Source organism: Canis lupus, chromosome 1, assembly GCF_048164855.1.
Source record: "Canis lupus baileyi chromosome 1, mCanLup2.hap1, whole genome shotgun sequence".
NCBI classification, from domain to species: Eukaryota; Metazoa; Chordata; class Mammalia; order Carnivora; family Canidae; genus Canis; species Canis lupus.
In genome coordinates, this window is record NC_132838.1 from 103630736 (window position 1) to 103649502 (window position 18767).

General features: G+C 45.3%; 1 protein-coding gene and 1 pseudogene across 1 annotated transcript; both read right to left on the reverse strand.

Annotated features, from left to right (window-relative positions):
- Positions 1–12611: 12611 nt before the first annotated feature.
- TSEN34 (tRNA splicing endonuclease subunit 34) lies at positions 12612–18618 on the reverse strand. Its single transcript, XM_072844460.1, has 5 exons — positions 18410–18618; positions 17486–17732; positions 17012–17255; positions 16605–16862; positions 12612–13109 (listed from the first exon to the last, which is right to left on the reverse strand). The coding sequence occupies exons 2-5, from the start codon at positions 17726–17728 to the stop codon at positions 12922–12924; spliced, it is 933 nt and encodes a 310-aa protein (XP_072700561.1). The 5' UTR covers positions 17729–17732; positions 18410–18618; the 3' UTR covers positions 12612–12921.
- On the reverse strand, positions 13307–13450 carry LOC140609043 (U2 spliceosomal RNA; annotated as a pseudogene).
- Positions 18619–18767: the final 149 nt, after the last annotated feature.

Sequence of the window (18767 nt, forward strand, 5' to 3'; positions counted from 1 at the left end):
GCTTGTAAGGTAACATGCTCACAGGTTTCACGGATTAGGGCATTGACACCTTTGGGAATTGGGAGGTAGCAGCAGCTTTCCATCTACCACAGTGGCCATACTGTCCAAGACCATACAGTAAAAGATACCAGATCAAGTAGGTTTTTGAATAAGAAAGTTATTGGGAATAAAAAGGTCAATTCATCAAAAAGACATGGTATTCCTAAATGTGTATGAACAAAACCACAGAGCTTCAAAATACATAAAGCAAAAACTGTCAGAAATGAAAGGACAAATAGGTAAACAGTTATGGTCACGGACTTTAACACTCCTCTCTTGGTAAACGATAGAGCAAATAGTAAATCAGCAAGGATATAGAAAACCTTAACTACACTATCTACCAACTTGACCTAATTGACACACAGAGAGCACCCAACCAACAGCAAAATACAGTCTTTTCAAGTGCACATGGATTATTGGCCAAGATAGCTTGTATCCTTGGTTACAAAACAAAGCTTAACACATTCAAAAGAATTAATATCCTACATCACTTCTTTCCAGAACCTAATGGAATTTACATTAAAATCTATTACTAGGGCAGCCCGGGTGGCTCAGTGGTTTATCACCTGCCTTCAGCCCAGGGCGTGATCCTGGAGACCCGGGATCGAGTCCCACATGGGGCTCCCTGCATGGAGCCTGCTTCTCCCTCTGCCTCTCTCTCTCTGTATCTCTCATGAATAAATAAATAAATAAAATCTTTAAAAAAATATTTAAAAAAAGAAAACATTGTGGCTTTGCATTTAGTTTTGTTGAATATCTATACAACTATCAGCTAATATTTTAAATAAAAATAACAATGTTTTCTAATTTATCTCTAATTTATCTAATTATTTTTCTCTCTAATTCTCTCTAATCTCTGTCTCTCATGAATAAATAAATAAAATCTTTTAAAAAAATCTATTATTAGGGCAGCCCCCGTGGTGCAGCGGTTTAGCACCGCCTGCAGCCTGGGGTGTGATCCTGGAGACCAGGGATCGAGTCCCATGTCAGGCTCCCTGCATGGAGCCTGCTTCTCCCTCTGCCTGTGTCTCTGCCTTTCTCTCTCTCTGTGTCTCTATCAATAAATAAAATATTTTTAAAAAATCTATTGCTAGAAAGATAATCTGGGAAATCTTCAGTTGTTTAGAAATTAACACTCGTCTAAATAATTTGTGGGTTAAGGAGGAACTTGAGGAGAATTGGAAATTATTTTGAACTGAATGAAAATGAAAACAGCATTCAAAACTTTGTGGGATGCAGCTAATGTGTTTAGGAGGAAAGTACAAGCAGCAAGTACTTATATTTTTAAAAAGAATGATTTCTAGTCACTAACCTAACCTTTCATCTTAAGACACAAGAAAACGAAGAGTAACTCACCCCAAACTGAGCATGTTAAGGGGCAGAAATTAATGAAACCAAGAACAGAAAAATGGTAATAAGTCAGTGAAACCCACTGCTGATTCTTAAAGACCAATATAATTGCCAACGCCTAGCCAGGCTAATAATGGACAAAAGGAAGACACAACTTGCCAACATCTGGAATGAATGACAGGAGATCTCTATAAACCACACTGACATTAATAGGATGTAAGAGAACACTGCAAACTCTGTGCCCCAAAATATATTGGCAACTTGAATGGTCCAACTCATTTTTTTTAGGAGAGTTGACACACAATGTTACATTAATTTTAGGTGTGTAATTTAGTGATTTGACACGTTGATACATTATGCTATATTCACAAGTGTAGCTACCATCTGTCACCATACAACACTATCACAGTATCATGGACCATATTCCCTGTGCCTTTTATTCCTGTAACTTACACTATAGGTGGAATCCAATATCTCCCTCTCCCCTTCACTCATTTTGCCTATCCTTCCACCTTGCTCCTTTCTGACAACCAAATGTTTGTTCTCTGTATTTATAGGTCTGATTCTGCTGTTTGTTTGTTTGTTTAGGTTCTGCTTATACGTGAAATCATATAGGATGTGTCTTTCTCAATCTGACTTGTTTCACTTAGCATTATAACCTCTAGGTTCGGGGATCCCTGGGTGGCTCAGCGGTTTGGCGCCTGCCTTTGGTCCAGGGTGTGATCCTGGAGTCCCGGGATCAAGTCCCACATCAGGCTCCATGCATGGAGCCTGCTTCTCCCTCTGCCTGTGTTCCTGCCTCTCTCTCTCTCTCTGTCCCTCTCAAATAAATAAATAAAATATTTTTTAAAATAGACTGTCAAAGAAAAAGCACATCATGATATAAGTGTATGCACAAAGATAAATAAATAAAATGCTCAGCTGCATGGGAATAGAAGGGAATCTCCTTAATCAGATAAAGAACACCTATGAAAAACCTTTAATATCATACTGAACACTTTCATGTTATGAAACAAATCAATGATACTCTCATGACTTCTATTCAGAACTGGCGAACAATAAAACAAGTGAAAGGAATAAAAAGCATACAAAGGAGGAAGAAATATCAACTGAATTTTATTCTATAAATTAATGAACAATTGGAAAGTAAAATTAAAATACTATTATAATAGCTCCCAAAACTATACACATGTAGGGATAAGTATGAGTATAGATGAAAGTCTCCAAATCTGGAGACTAAAAACTATAATACTTAGCTAAGAGAAATTAAAGAACTGAAAAAGAGATAACCACATTCATTGATTGAAAGACTCAACATTGGGGGCAGCTGGCTGGTTCATGCAACTCTTAATCTCAGGGTTATAAATTCAAGCCCCATATCGGCCATGGAGCCTACTTAAAATACAAATAAATAAGGACTCAACGTTGTCACAAAAAAAAGAATGAAATCTTTCCATTTGCAAGAGAGTATAATGTTAAGCAAAATCGGTCAGAGAAAGACAAATACCGGGACGCTGAGTGGCTCAGCAGTTGAGCACCTGCCTTCGGCCCAGGGCGTGATCCTCGCGTCCTGGGATCCAGCCCCACATCAGGCTCCCTGCCTGGAGCCTGCTTCTCCCTCTGCCTGTGTCTCTGCCTCTCTGTCTCTCTCTCTCTCTCTCTGAATAAACAAATAAATAAATCTTAAAAAAAAAAAAAAACAAACAAACTAGTAAGCAAACCAAATCAAAATCCCAACTAGTTGGGGCACCAGGCTGACTCATTTGGAAGAGTGTGTGACTCTTGATCTTTGTGTCATGAATTCCAGCCCCACGTTAGGTGTAGAGATTACTTATATAATTTTTTAAAAATCCCAACTAGCTATTTTAGTGGTTGACAAGCTGACTCTAACATCTGTGTGGAAATATAAAAGAACAATAATAGCACCACAATTCTGAAAAAGAATAAGATTGGATGTCTTCTTCCTCCAAGACTTTCTGTGGAAGGAATAAATGTAATGGATGGTGTGGCATTTGCATAGGGATAGGTAGTTGGAAAAAATAGAGATGCCAGAGGTAAACCCACACATAAATGATTGATTAATTTTTAACAAAGCGACAAAAGCACTTCTTGATGGAAAGATAAATCTCAACAAATGTTGCTGGAACAACTAGATATGTGTTTGAGGGGAAAAAAAAAAAGAACCTTGATCTTTACTTCACACCATCACCATACACAGTAATTCACATGAAACGGATCATAGACCTTATAGCAAAAGTCAAAACCATAAGGCATCTAAGAAAAACAAAACACTTTTTAAAAATCTTCACAAATTGGATTAGGCAAAGATTTTTTAGCAAGGTACAAAAAAAAAGAAAGGTTTTTGGACTTCATAAAATTAAACTTTTTTGCTCTTAAAAGACAGCATTAGATAATGGAAAAGACAAGCCAGGACTAAGAAGTATGTGTGCGTGTACATATGTGTATCCAATAAAGGATTATGTAGAATAAGTAAGCACTTTTACAAGTAATAATAAAACCCTCCCACATTAGCAAAATAATTTGAACCAACATTTCTCAAAGAAAGTACATAAATAACTATGAACACATAAAAATGCTCAACATGTATAATCATTAGAAAAATGAAATTCAAAAAGACATCAATAAAATGGATGAGATTTTTAAAAACAGACTGCACAAAAGAGGGCAGACATGACAGGAGTATATATCTTATGGTTTCATTTCTGTAAAATTCTACAATGAACAAGAGTAAGACCTAGAGAAAGAAAGCTAGTTGCTGTTTGCTTCCATCAGGTTGACTGGAAAGCTCACCATGGAACTTTTAGGAGTGATGGCAATGTTTCATGTATTGATTGTGGCAAAGGTTGTTAACTGAGTTGTACATTTGCCAAAGCTGATCACACTGCACAACTAAAGGGGGTACAGTTTACACCCCAGTGACTATATATGCATATCAGTTAGGCTCCATTCGCGTCCATTCCACTGCATGTGAAATCATCTTGCAACCGTATGTCTGCTTTGCTTCCATAGAAATGATACAAAGCTAAGGACTCAGTGTTGGTCTCCACTGCTGAAGCGATGGACATTGAGCAGTGTCTATAGTTAGATCACTTTCAATAAAGGCAGTCCCTGTTATGAGACTCCTGAGCACCCTCCGCCTCTGCCACCATGGCTACTTACTCCATAGGCTCACTGCACAAACACTGGGACAAGGAAGAACAGAGAGGCTGGCTAACATCTACTCAATGAGCCACCCTGTCTCCTTGGCCAAAGAGTCTGCAGGGGATATTACTATCTGATTCAAAAATCCAAGTGCTCTGTGCCCACTCCTTTAATCTATGCATACGCATGCCTCCTTCCTGGATAACCCTGTACCCTCCCACTGATCCTGCTCCTTCCAGTTCCCTGATCATGTACGCGAGGAATTTACTACTATCCAGGAGTCTGTGCACATCTCACACCCAGTCGGATCTCTTTCCACAAAATGTGCATTATCCTGGGGCACTTGGGTGGCTCAGTTGGTTAAGTGTCTGCCTTCAGCTCAGGTCGTGATCCCAGGGCTCTGGGATCGAGTCCCACATCGGGCTTCCTGCTCAGCAAGGAGTCTGCTTCTCCCTTTCCCCCTTCCTCCTGCTCATGCGCTCTCTCTCTCAAATAAATAAATAAATCCCTTTTTTTAAAAAAGTGTATCATCCTGTTCATTACCAAAATATCTGCTCACTGGTATTTTTCAGAGTCCCACTGGTGAGGCTGTAGAGCAACACTACTCTGAAACATCACACTACCCAAACACGACCCAGGTCACAAAGCTGTTGATGACCACTGAAAAGAGGTGTCATTGTGACAGGGTAAGTGTGTAGGTGTATGCTTGCAATCCCCACATTTGCCCCCAGACCTATTCATGGCCTAGGCCTACCCTTTACCCAACAGTGGCCAACAGTAAGTGTGAACTTAAACCTGAATGGAAATAACCATACCCAGCTCATCATGGATAGGTCCAGTTGCATACACACTCATGTCTCCTGTCATTCGGTTTCTGTTGGGACCAGTGGCACGTCAGAGGCAGCTTTTTAAATGGTACCTAGCTCTCTTGCACAAGTGTGATGACATGAGCCCAAAACCAATTGAGGCTCAGCAGAGGGATCACATAGCATCTCAGCACATACGCCTACTCCTAGCAGCATAATGTGGTAGGTCATGGCTATGGCCATAAGGTCCTGGTGGATATAAAAATGTTATGCCTGGGACACCTGGGTGGCTCAGTTGGTTGAGCAGCTGACTTTTGATTTCGGCTCAGGTCATAATCTCAGGGTCACAAGATCAAGTCCTATGTCAGGCTCCTTGCTTAGTAAGGAGTCTGCTTAGGACTCTCAACCTTTCTCTCTTTCCCCCTGCCCTTCCCCTCACTTTCTCCCTCTCTTTTTCTCTCAAAAATAAAAACAAAAATTATGCTTACATGATACTGTAGTTTATTAAGCGTGCAATAGCATTATGTCTAAAAAGACAATGTACACACCTTAGTTTTGTTTATTTATTCATGAGGGACACACAGAGGGAGGCAGAGACATAGGCAGAGGGAGTAGCAGGCTCCCCGTAAGGAGCCCAATATGGGACTTGATCCCAGGGCCCTGGGATCACACACTCTGAGCCAAAGGCAGATGCTCAACCCTGAGCCACCCAGGTGTCCCTTATGCACCTTAATTTAAAAAATATGTATTTTATTTATTTATTCATGAGAGAGAGAGACACACATAGAGAGGCATAGGGAGAAGCAGGCTCCATGCAGGGAGCCCAAGGTGGGACTTGATCCCCAGTCTCCAGGATCACATCCTGGGCTGAAGACGGCGATAAACCGCTGAGCCACCCAGGCTGCCCTGCACCTTACTTTTAAAAACACTTTATTGCTAACAAATGCTGACCATCATCTGAGCTCTCAGTGAGTAGTAATCCTTCTACTGCTGGAAGGTCTTGCCTCCACGTTGGTGGCAGCTGACTGGTCAGGGTGGTGGGTGCTGAAGATGGGGTAGCTGGGGCAACTTCTTAAAATAAGACAACAGTTGGGGCAGCCTGGGTGGCTCAGCTGTTTAGTGCCGCCTTCAGCCCAGGGCATGATCCTGGAGACCGGGGATCGAGTCCCACATCAGGCTTCCTGCATGGAGCCTACTTCTCCCTCTGACTGTGTCTCTGCCTCTCTATGTGTCTCTCATGAATAAATAAATAAAATATATTTTTAAAAATAATACAACAGTGAAGTTTGCCACATCAGTTGACTCTTCCGGTCATGACTTCCTGTGGCAGCTGATGCAGTTTGATAATGTTTTACCCTCAGTAGAACTGCTTTCCCAATTGGAGTCAATGCTCTAAAACCCTGCCACTGCTTTGCCAAGCTTATGTGATATTCTAAATCCACTGTTGTCGTTTCAACAATCTTCACAGCATCTTCACCAGGAGTCGATTCCATCTCCGAAAACCACGTTCTTCACTCCTCCTTCAGAGGCAGCTCCTCATCTGTTCCAGTTTGACCATGAACTTGCAGCAATGCAATCCCATATTCAGGCTCCACTTCTAACCCAGGTTTTCTTGATGTTCCCACCACATCCGTAGTCACTTCCTCCCCTGAAGTCTTGAACCCCTCAAAGTCATCCATGAGGGCAGAGCCACAGACATGGCAATTCTGGCAGAAACTCAAGCAGGCAGAGGAGGGGGAAAGCCTACAGTGGAAAACATGGAAAGCTGCATGTGAGCCCTGACCAGAGACTGTGGGCCCAGAGAACCTAGAGGCAGGCTCACCAGGAGTCGCTCTCCTATGCCATCGGTTAGGAGAGCATATTTGGATCTAATTGGTCTTATATTAGAGCCAGCAACAAAAAATTAGAGAAGTTGTCAGTTATTAGTCAAGTCCTAGCCATTTTGGACCAATGGTTACAGGGGTATGGTATGGCTTCCTGTACTGCTCCTAGAGGGAGCAGGCTGGCCTCCCTCGGAATTCTATCTTTGTGCGTGGTCTGACCATTGTCCATTTTTCTACACAGTCTCCCAACAAGGGAAATCAGGCCAAGGTTGGAGTTGGGACTGGCCCTGTGGCCTGGCCCTGTGGCTGTGCTCTTGAGCACTGCTTTGCACTGTTGTCGCTCTGTGCTCCCAACAGGCAGCATCCCCACCTCTGGGAGGCAGCTCTAGCCAGACGCCTGGGCTGAAACCCTGCAACCACCTGCTCACCGAACTCCCTTGGACAAGTTTCTCCACCATTCTCTGCCTCAGTGTCCTTATCTGTGAAATGAGGTTGTTGGTGGTGCCACCTCATAAGATTACAGTGGGGACTGATGGTGCACAAAGAAGGCGCTCACTATTAGGAATCATCATCATTGTGGTCTCATGTATTGCTAGGTCTTTTAGGCTACCTTGTTCATTTTTGTTTTCTTATTTACAGATTAGCTCCCAGACAAAAAAGTTATAGGATGGCAGGGGTCTCATATTTCCTTTTTATCTGTGTCTTAGCAGAGGATCAACTATAGTTGACAGTGTTAAATTTATGAATAACTAAATATATACTCCATCTACAGATGGAAGTTTCTCACAAATATCTCCTCCAGTTCATTAATTTACTAGAGTGGTTCACAGAACTCAGAGGCACATTTTACTTACCTGATCATTGGTTTATTATGTAAGAATGTAACTCAGGGACAGCAGATGGTTGAGATGCATAGGGCCAGGCATGGGAAGAGGACCCAGAGTGTGTATGTCATCTCCATATGTTTACCCACCCAGAAGTTCTCAACTCCTGTCCTTTGGGGTTTATAGGGTGGCTTCATTACTTAGCCACAATTAATTAAATCATGGGCAATTCATGAATGACCCAATCTTCAGCCCTTCTCCCCCCACCCCCCAGAGGTCATCTCATTAATATAAACTCAGGTGTGGTTGAAAGGGTTTTGTTAGGAATAACAAGACATCTTTATTGCTCTTAGGAAATTGCAAGGGTTTTAGGAGGTCTGTGCCAAGAATGGAGATGAAATCCAAATGCACATTTCTCACTATAAATCACATTAGTGATAAATGTTAAAGCAAATAAATGAAGAGGGAAGGGACATACAGGAGGGATGTTAACTATAAAGGTAGGGTTATCATGGAAGGCCTGAGAAAGTGACATTGAAGCAAAGACCAGTGGACCGTACGGGACAAGACCAGGTGGCCATCAGGGGAAGAGCATTCTAGGTAGAATATAGGTAGTGTAAGCATACACAAGAAACACGGACAGGGACGGGGAACATACAACATCGAGCCTTTGCTTTTCCTTTGAGATAGGAAACCACTGGAGCGTTCCAAAGAAGAGGGACATGGTTTGACCCACCTTTTAACCCAATTATACCAGCCATTCTGTTGAAAACAGAGCATAGAGGGGTGAGGATAGAATCCAAGGAGATGAGTCAGGAAGCTACTGCAATCATCCACATGAGTAATGTTGCTGTTGCTGACATGGTGGCTGAGAAGATGGAGTGATGTGGTCAAATATGAGTCTACAGTGTTTGAAAGGTAGCGCCTATATGAGTTTTTTAAAGACCTGTTTTAGGGTCACAGCAAAACTGAGAGGAAGGTACAGAGATTTCCTGCGTGCCCCCACCCCCACTAATGCACAGTCTCTTCCAACATCAGCATCCCCCACCTGGGGGTCCATTTGTTACCACTGATAAGCCTACATCAACACCTCATTTGCACCAAGCCCTATAGTTCACATTAGAGGTCACTCGTGATGTGCGCACTATGGGTTTGGACAAATGTATAGTGATGTATATCCACCAGTATGGTCTTAGTAGTTTCCCTGGCCTACAAATCCTCTGTTCTCCTGTTCATCCCTCCTCCCTAACTTCTGGCAACTATTCATCATTTTATTGTCTCCAGTTTTGCCTTTTCCAGAATGTCATGCAGTTGGAATCATACAGTAAGCAGCTTTTTCAGATTGGCTGCTTTCACTTGGTACTGTGCATTTAAGGTTTCTCCATGTCTTTTCATGGCTTGATACTTTGGCTCTCTTTGACACTGAATAATATTCCATAGTCTCGATGGACTAGTTTATTTATCCATCTACAATGGACATCTTGATTGTGTCCAAGTTTTGACAACTATGAATAACGCTGTTATAAACATCTGGTTTTGATGGGGCCATAAATATTCAGCTCCTTTAGGTAAATACCAAGGAATATACTTACTGGAAAGAGTCACATCAATTGCATATGGTGAGAGTATATTCAGTTTTGTGAGAAATCTCCAGACTGTCTTCCTAACTGGCTGTGCCATTTTGTGTTCCCACCAGCAATGAATGAGTTTTGGTTGCTCATCTCGCCAGCATTTGGTGGTGTTAATGTTCTGGATTTTGGCCATTCTAACAGGTGTGTAGTTGTATCTCACTGTTACTGAATTTCATGTCTACGTGACACAAGATGTGGAGCATCTTTTCATGTGCTTACTCACCATCTGTAGAACTCCTTCAGTGAGGGGTCTGTTAAGGTCTTTGGCTTTTTTTTTTTTTTTTTTCAGTCAGATTGCTGTTTTATTTTATTTTTTTAAGATTTTATTTATTTATTCATGACAGAGAGAGAGAGAGAGAGAGGCAGAGACACAAGCAGAGGAAGAAGCAGGCTCCACGCAGGGAGCCCGATGTTTTTAAGTAGGTTCCCACACCTAGTGCAGAGCCTAATGCAGAGCTTGAACTCATAATGCTGAGATTAAGACCTGAGCTGACAGGATGCCTGGATAACTCAGCGGTTAAGCTCTGCTTTTGTCTCAGGGTGTGATCCTGGAGTTCAGGGATCTAGTCCCACATTGGGCTCCAGTGGGGTGTCTAAACGACTGAGCCACCCAGGTGCCCCTGGTTAGGTTGTTTCTTACTGTTGAGGTTTAAGAATTATTTCTATATTTCGGATGACAGTCTTTTATCAGCTGTCTTTTGCAGTACGTCCTCAGTTTTTAATTTTAGTGACGTCCACCTTATCAATTCTTTCATTGGTCCTGCCTTTGGTATTCTGTCTGAAGTGTCACGGCCACAACCATGGTCGTCTGGGTTTTCTCCTATTATCTCCTATGAGTTAAATAGCTCTGCATTTTATACTGAAGTCTATGATCCATTTTGAGTTAATTTTTGTAAAGGGCATAAAGTCTACATTTCCTTCTTCTCTTTCTTCTTTTGCATGTGGAAGTCCTTACAAGTTGTTGTTGTTAAGTAAACTGTAGACCTAGACATGGAGCTTGAACTCATGACCCTGAGATCAAGAGCTGCATGCTCCACTAACTGGGCCCACCAAGTGCCAAGTTTTTAATGAGGAATTTTTGAGGGAAGACTCAAGACAGAGGTACTCAGTACTGAGTCAACTAAGTACTTTGTTGTAGAGAAGAGAGAGCCTGGAGAATAGATTTGCAAGCCAGTTATCAAAGAGGCACAAAGAACAGAGTGTTAATGAGGCAGGGATTAGTGTCCTGTTTTAAATTAATCTAAGCTTACAGGAAATATGAGGTTCTAGCAAATTTGTTTACTGAGAAGTATAGAAAAGAAAGAAGAAATTGGCAGCCCAGACATTGGGAAACTAGAGATAGACACTTTCAGCTCCAGAATCATTACCATGTGACTGTATTTCAGTAACAAAATCTATGTAACAAACTATGCATTTTTAAAGTATATACGTAAATATTGAAAGTCAGTACTGATAACGTTCAAGCAATATTTCAAGCAGAAAGGCATCTCACAAATGTGTATTTTCTTTGGATGTGTTTCCACTTTTTAAGAAAGGGTGGAACAGAACATACATATAAAAAAATGATCTGAATCATAAACGTATGGTATAAAATATAATGCTACACACCTGAATAAACACCACCCAGGCCAAGAAAAAAACCACCAGCAGCATTCCACAGCCCCAAGTGTCCCTCCTGACATTACCTCCCCACCTGAACCTCTGTCCTGAAACTGCAACACTCATGTGCCTTTTCTTCATGTTACTTTTATTTATGCCTTTGTGTGCACCTGAAACACTCTGTGAAAATCTTCTCTAAAGGAAGTTCAGTGTGGTGGGAAGAGTGCAGACCCTGGATTCAGAAAGACCAGGTGGAAAGGAAAGGAAAGGAAAGGAAAAAGGAAAGGACAAAGGAAAGGAAAAAGGAAAGGAAAAAGGAAAGGACAAAGGAAAGGAAAAAGGAAAGGAAAAAGGAAAGGTAAAAGGAAAGGAAAAAGGAAAGGAAAAAGGAAAGGAAAAAGGAAAGGAAAGGAAAGGAAAGGGAAAGGGAAAGGGAAAGGGAAAGGAAAGGGAAAGGAAAGGGAAGGGAAAGGGAAAGGGAAAGGAAAGGGAAAGGAAAGGAGAAAAAGGAAAAAGGAAAAAGGAAAGGAAAGGAGAAAAAGGAAAAAGGAAAGGAAAGGAGAAAAGGAAAAAGGAAAGGAAAGGAGAAAAAGGAAAAAGGAAAGGAAAGGAAAGGAGAAAAAAAAGGAAAGAAAGAAAGAAAGAAAGAAAGAAAGAAAGAAAGAAAGAAAGAAAGAAAGAAAGAAAGAAAGAAAGAAAGAAAGAAAGAAAGTTTTAAATCCCAGCCCCTGGGCAGCCCTGGTGGCTCAGGGGCTTATTTTTATTTTTATTTATTTTTTAATTTTTATTTATTTATGATAGTCACATAGAGAGAGAGAGAGGCAGAGACACAGGCAGAGGGAGAAGCAGGCTCCATGCACCGGGAGCGCGACGTGGCATTTGATCCTGGGTCTCCAGAATCACGCCCTGGGCCAAAGGCAGGCGCCAAACTGCTGCGCCACCCAGGGATCCCCCATAGAGACCCTTTATCAGGTAAAGGAAGCAATCTTGATTCCCAGTTTGTTCTTTGTTGTTGTTTTAATCATGAAAGAGTGTAGATTTTGTTAAGAGCCTTTAATGTGGGGATCCCTGCGTGGCTCAGAGGTTTAGCGCCTGCCTTTAGCCCAGGGTGTGACCCTGGAGACCCGGGATTGAGTCCCATGTCGGGCTCCCTGCATGGAGCCTGCTTCTTTTTCTGCCTGTGTCTCTGCCTCTCTCTCTCTCTCTCTCTCTCTCCCTCGTGAATAAATAAAATCTTAAAAAATAAATCCCAGCCCCACTGGCTACCCACTAGCAGCAGGACTCCTCCAGGCATTCCCTCCTCTGTATAAGCAAATGCAAAAACCCACACTGCCCCCTCCCCCCATTGCCATCAGAATTCAAAACACAGACTCCGCGTTTATTCAACAAGTTTACTGAGACCTCTTGGCCCTAAGCCCTGTAGAAACTGGAGATGAATCAAACCCAGTCTTCACCCTCAAGAAGCTCACAGCTTGGAAATAGGTAACTACAAAAATATCACAGCCAATAAGTGCTTTGAAACAGGGAGGGAAATAAGAAGGATGTAGTGTTTATAAATCCGGAGTCAAAATCTAACCGCAGAAAGAGGTAGGAGGGTTAACAGCCTCCCATTTGCAGAGATGAGCTTGGGACCATCTAGAAAGGCTCTTTCCACAGATGCAGCCACATCCCCACGGGTCTCTGGAGTTCACTGTAGGCTGGCCCACTGCAGGGAGGTGTAGACCACTTTACCATCAGGCTGAGGGGAACAGAGCAGCAGCGTCTTTCTGACGCTGGTCCCCAGGCGGCCAGCAGAAACCAGGTCCTGGAGTGGAATGGGGTCCCCAGGAGCCCAGCACTGAGCAATGTAGTGGGCGTGGAAACGAAGTGGGTCACCTGGGTAAAAGAGAGACATGTAGCAGTTCCCAGTGGTAGAAGGCTAGAAGACACTGGAATGTCTACAGGTAGGAGACAGGAATCATTTTAGTAATCACTATGAATATTTCCAAATAGCTCTTCTTGTACCTAGCAGTTCCACTTTTTGGCATTTTTTACTTATAAGGATAGTGACACTAAAATATATCTATGAAGATGTTCACTCTGTTATCATTTACAACTGCTAAGAAATGGAAACAATCAAAACCACAGACTTGTTAAATTTGTGGTCTCTCCATAAGACGAAATATAATATAGCTGTTTAAATGCACTTGATCTTAGCCAAAAGGCTGAGAAGCGATTATAGCTGTTAAAATGAAAAGAATGTACCAACATGGAAAAATAAACAATACCCCGCGTGGGGAGGGGCAGGTGGGGCAAACTGCCACAGATGTATGGCATAATTGTATTCAAAAAACAAAACAATTAATTGAATATATCACTGTCGTGATGTAAGAACAAGGACCACAAAGTCAGTCAAAGCCATGTCATGTGAATATCCAAGAATTTTACTTTACTCTAACAGAGTAAAAGAAGAAAAGAATTTACAAAAGGATGGAGTGATAAATAGATGCGATAAAGGAGCTAACACAATTTTTCAGAAAAGGGCCAGACACTAAATATCCTCCATTTTGTGGGCCATGTTATAGGTACTCACCTCTGCACTGTAGCACAACAGGAGCCACAGACCGTAAGTCAACAAATGGACAGGGCTGCATTCTGGTAACTTTACCTTTAAAATCTGTTGGACTTCATTTGACCTGGGGCTGTGGTCTGCCCCTGAATTAGGTAAATCTGATCAAATAGAGTAGGAACCAGAGTGGGGTACCATACAGAAGATAAAGGGGTAGGTAATGTAAACCTACAAGAGCAAAGCGGTGAGATATCCCACATGAGAGGACTGTTAGCTGGATTTCCAGCCAGAACACAGCCAGGAGCCAGGCATCACTGTCTGGTGTGACACCTCTGCCGGCTCAGAAGGAAGCATCAAAACACTTGAGAAGGTACCCCAAAACTGTTCTAAAAGACTTAGTGTCTTTTAAGATTGGGAAGATTTACTGTTAGAAATATTTAAGGGATTCAGACCTTGAAGATTTTCATCTTCAGGGAATAAGGATTTTATATATATCTCATATATATCAAGTATGTATTGTTTTAGAAATATTGATGTAATAGAACAGGTCAGGGATGCCTGGATGGCTGAGTGGTTGAGCATCTGCCTTTGACTCAGGGCATGATCCCGGAGTCTGGGTCGAGTCCACATCGGGCTCCTTGCGAGGAGCCTGCTTCTCCCTCTGCCTATGTCTCTGCCTCTCTTTCTGTCTCTCATAAATAAATAAATAAAATCTTAAAAAAAAAAAAAACCCTAACAGGTCAGCCTTGTGGGCCAGTTTCAAATGTGTGATTAAGTTGTTGGTGTATTTAACCTTATTTCATTGTTATTTTATTACTTTTTTAAATTTTTTTTTATTTATGAGAGAGAGAGAGAGCGCACACACGTGCATGAGCAGGGGGTAGAGGGGAGAGGGAGAAGCAGACTCCCCACTGAGCAGGGAGCCTGCTGCAGGACTCAATCCCGGGACCCTGAGATCATGATGCAAGTTGAAGGCAGGTGCTTTACCAACTGAGCCACCCAGGTGCTCCAAATTTATTTTTTTAAGATTTTATTTATTCATGAGAGAGAGAGAGAGACAGAGACACAGATACAGGCAGAGGGAGAGAAGCAGGCTCCATGCAGGGAGCTTGACATGGGACTCGATCCCAGAACTCCGGGATCACGCCCTGGGCTGAAGGTGGTGCTAAACTGCTGAGCCACCCAGGCTGCCCAGGTGACCCAGATTTAACCTTATTTTAACCTGTAGTTTAACCTGTAGTAAGACTCTTAACCGTATTAGAACATGTAAACTTAAAACTCAGCCCATTTGCAATGTATTAGATCTGAGTTTTTGGCAAGTTCTATAACCAGAAAACCACACAACTTAAAAAGGAAAAGAAATACATTAAAACTTAAAATGCAGCTTCTAACGCTGAAAACCACATAAGGCCTTCTGTGAGTAGGATCACACAGGGACAAACAGTCCCTCAAAATCTGCTAGATTGATGGGGATCCCTGGGTGGCTCAGTGGTTTAGCGCCTTTGGCCCAGGGAGTGATCCTGGGGTCCTGGGATTGAGTCCCACATCGGGCTCCATGTGTGGAGCCTGCTTCTCCCTCTGCCTGTGTCTCTGTGTCTCTCATGAATTAAAACAAAACAAAACAAAACAAAACAAAAACCTGCTAGATTGGAAAGAAAGATTTGCAACCTGAACTGAAAGCTTAGAAACTAGATATTAGCCTTCATACGTTCAGTAAGCTGAATACTCATTTTCAAAACCAAAATCACCTTTTATGTACAGAAGTCACAAAAAACCAGCAGCAAAGTAAGGACAGTGGTTCTGTAGAGCACAGGGCAGGTACACTGTCTGTCCTAAGTCAGTCCCTCAGTTGAGTGTTTGGTCTGAGAAGAGATGAAGGTTCTCAGCTCGTGTGCAGAAGACACAGTCGGTCTCCAACCAACAGCTAAGATTTGACTATGTATCAGGTGTTTATATCCTTCTGCGTTCTCAGGGGGAACAAAAAAAGGTGATTTGCCTGCAGACTTACTTTTTTAACCTTTTAGTTACACAATAAAGGCATTCTTACTACAAATTCAAAAATGAACTAATACACTGAAAGTCTCCTTTACCTACACCCAATGCACATTCCTTCTCAGAGGTAACCACTGTACTTGGGCTGGAGTACGTTCTTTCAGGCCTTCTTCTGCTTGCTAGTTACTTTCCACTCCATACTTCACCATAAGTTCTCATATTCTTTCACTAGAGCCATATGGATTTTTTTTAAGATTTTAAGTAATCTCTTCACCCAATATGGGGCTGGAACCTACAACCTGAGGTCAAAAGTCGCATGCTCTACCGGAAGAGCCAGCCAGATGCCCCTAGAGCATAATTTTTAAGGCTACTCAAATAACACGTACATAACTGCATCACAACAGAAAACATAATGTGCTTTTTACTGTACCTGTTTCCGACAAGTGGTTCTTTTTCCCCCCCTTTGGTCATTTTTTCATAAATGTACATGGACCTACATTACTCTGACAACTAACACCAGTGTGTAACCACTAACCTATTAATAATCATTCTGGTTGCTTTCTAATATTTCACTACCGTAAGGAATCCTGCAGTGATGATTCCTTGTACGTTTTATGCACATATCTAAGAGTCTCTGAGTGAAACTTCTGGATCAAAGAAAGTGCTTAGATTTACTATACTGCCCTTCAAATGGTTCCCAAGTGTTCTTGTCCTTCCATGGGTTTCAGAGGCTGAGAAAAGACAAAAAGGTGGCAGGCTTGCGAAAAAAGGGGAGGGCTTTGAGGAAAAAGGAGGTCTCTTTCACAAGGAGAGGTCCCAACAAAACTCACCAGGATAGACCAGGAAGTCACCCCCGAACTTGCCAGCTGCACTGAGGAAGAAGCCTCGTTCCCACAGGTCTCTGTAGATGCTATAGCGAAGCTCATGGGCAGGACGGCCAGCATGCGGCCAGTCTTTGGACTGGACACGCCAATCCAGGGGCCTAGCCTTGATAGGTCGAGGCCTAGCAGTGGCCAGCTGGACCAGCAGAGCCGACCTGGGCAAAGGGGCCACTCCATTTGACGGCCCTGGCTGAGGAGAGGAGGAACCTGCGGGAGGTGAATGCAAGAGTCTGATGCATCCAAGGACAGGTCTTCCCATCCCCCAATGAGCCCCAGGCCCTAGATTCCCAGCCAGGATTCCCAAAAGATCTCCCTCTCCCCTGCTCCTGGTCCGTGGACTCCACTCCCACCCTCACCTGCTTCCTCCGGCTCTCCAGGAGCCTGGCTCGCACCGGCCTCACTCTCTGCGGCAGCCGGGTTCGCACTGGCCTCCTGGCTCTCGCTGGCCACCGATTCCTGCTCCAGCTTCTGTTTCTTCGCAGCCTGGCCCTCTGCAATCTTCTCTAGGAGTTCCTGACGACGAGTCTCACGGGCCTCCGCTGCCAGGGCGCTTTGCTCCTGGAAGCCCTGCTCTTGCTGGCGTTTGAAGGATGCCAGAGCCTGAGAAGTAAAGCGGCGGGAATCCCAGGATCCAAGTCTGCCCTGCCTTAGGAAGCCAGGAACCTTGGCTCCCTGGCTCCCTGACTCCTCCCTAACCCAAAGCCTGAACCTGGGGATCCCAGTCTCCAGAATCCAAGGCGCCCAGACCCCTCCCGCAGAGACCCGCAGTCTGGCTGTCCTGCCTCCACGTGCTGAGCGTTTGCACCGCCCCCACCCCGTCCGCCCCTTACCAGGCTGTGTTGGCGCGGATCCGGGCGCGGGGCGCTGACCAGGGTCACCGCGCCGATTTCGGCCAGAAGCCGCGCCTCTTCGGGCATCAGCAGCAGCGGGAGGCCCAGGCGCGAGTTCTGGCGGGGCCCGCGGGGCAGGGCGCCCACCGTGCGGCCCCCTACTCCCAGACGCTCCCGCAGTGCCTGCACCGCCTCGGCCCCCCATACCAGGGAGCGGCCGTTCGCCACCTCCACCACCAGCATCCTCCTGCGGGGGCCAGGGAGGCACAGCGGTCACCGACAGAGTGCTCCCACCGCGGAGGTGGGGGTGGGGGTGGGGGTGGGGTGGGGGTGGGGGGTGGGGTGCCTCAGCGACGCCCCGCCCCTGAGCCTGGGGGGTGGAGCCTCGCCGGGGCCGCGTTCGCCACCTGCCAATTTTCCACACCAGGCCCCGCCCCCTGCCGCCGGGCCCGCCCCCTGGGCCCCGGACCCCGCCCTCGGGCGATGCCACCAGGCCCCGGTGCCGCCGAGACGAGGCCCCGCCTCTCGCCGAGACGTTGGGGCCCAGCTCGGCCCTCCGGACCCTGCAGTCCGCGTCCCGGTCCTCTGCTCCCCTAGCGCGGGGCCACGCCCCCTTCCAGCGCCTCGGAACTCGGCCCCTCCCCTTTCCGAACCGACGAGGCGCGGCCTCAGGCCCTCCTCTCGCGGGGTGGGACCCCACAGCACAAGCCCCGCCCCTCCCGGGTCGGCCGAACTCGCAGCCCCGCCCCCTCCCGAAGGCCGGCGTTCGGGCTCCCTCGGCTCCCGTCGACCAGCAGCCGGGCCCCGCCCGCTCCGGCCGCAGGCGCTCCCGGCGGGGGAGTCCCCGCCCTAGTGAGCGAACCCGCAGCCGGAGGTCCCTCCCCCGGGGCACCCGCCGTCCGTTCGCTGCCCGGGCGGGCTCACCTCCTCGTGAGCGTTCCCCTCAGAATGCGGTACCGTCCTCCGATAGAACGAGTTAGTCGCCTCGTAAACACCCGCTCGCAGCCCCGGCGGAGCCGCCCCCTACGTAGCGCGCCACGCGCAGCTTCCTCCACCCCTCCCCATCCCGACCCCCTGCGTCAATCTCGTCACGCCGCCACCTCAGCCGAGCGGGAAGTCTGGGATCCGCCCCAGCGGCACCGTAGCCCCGCCTTCCCGCGAAGGGGAACAACCTGGCCCCGCCCCCGCGAAGCGAACCTCCCTCCGCCTCTACGGTTCTGCCTCTCGCGTGTGGGAGGCTAATTACCCTGGCCCCGCCCCCGCGGCTGACGGGTCAACGGGG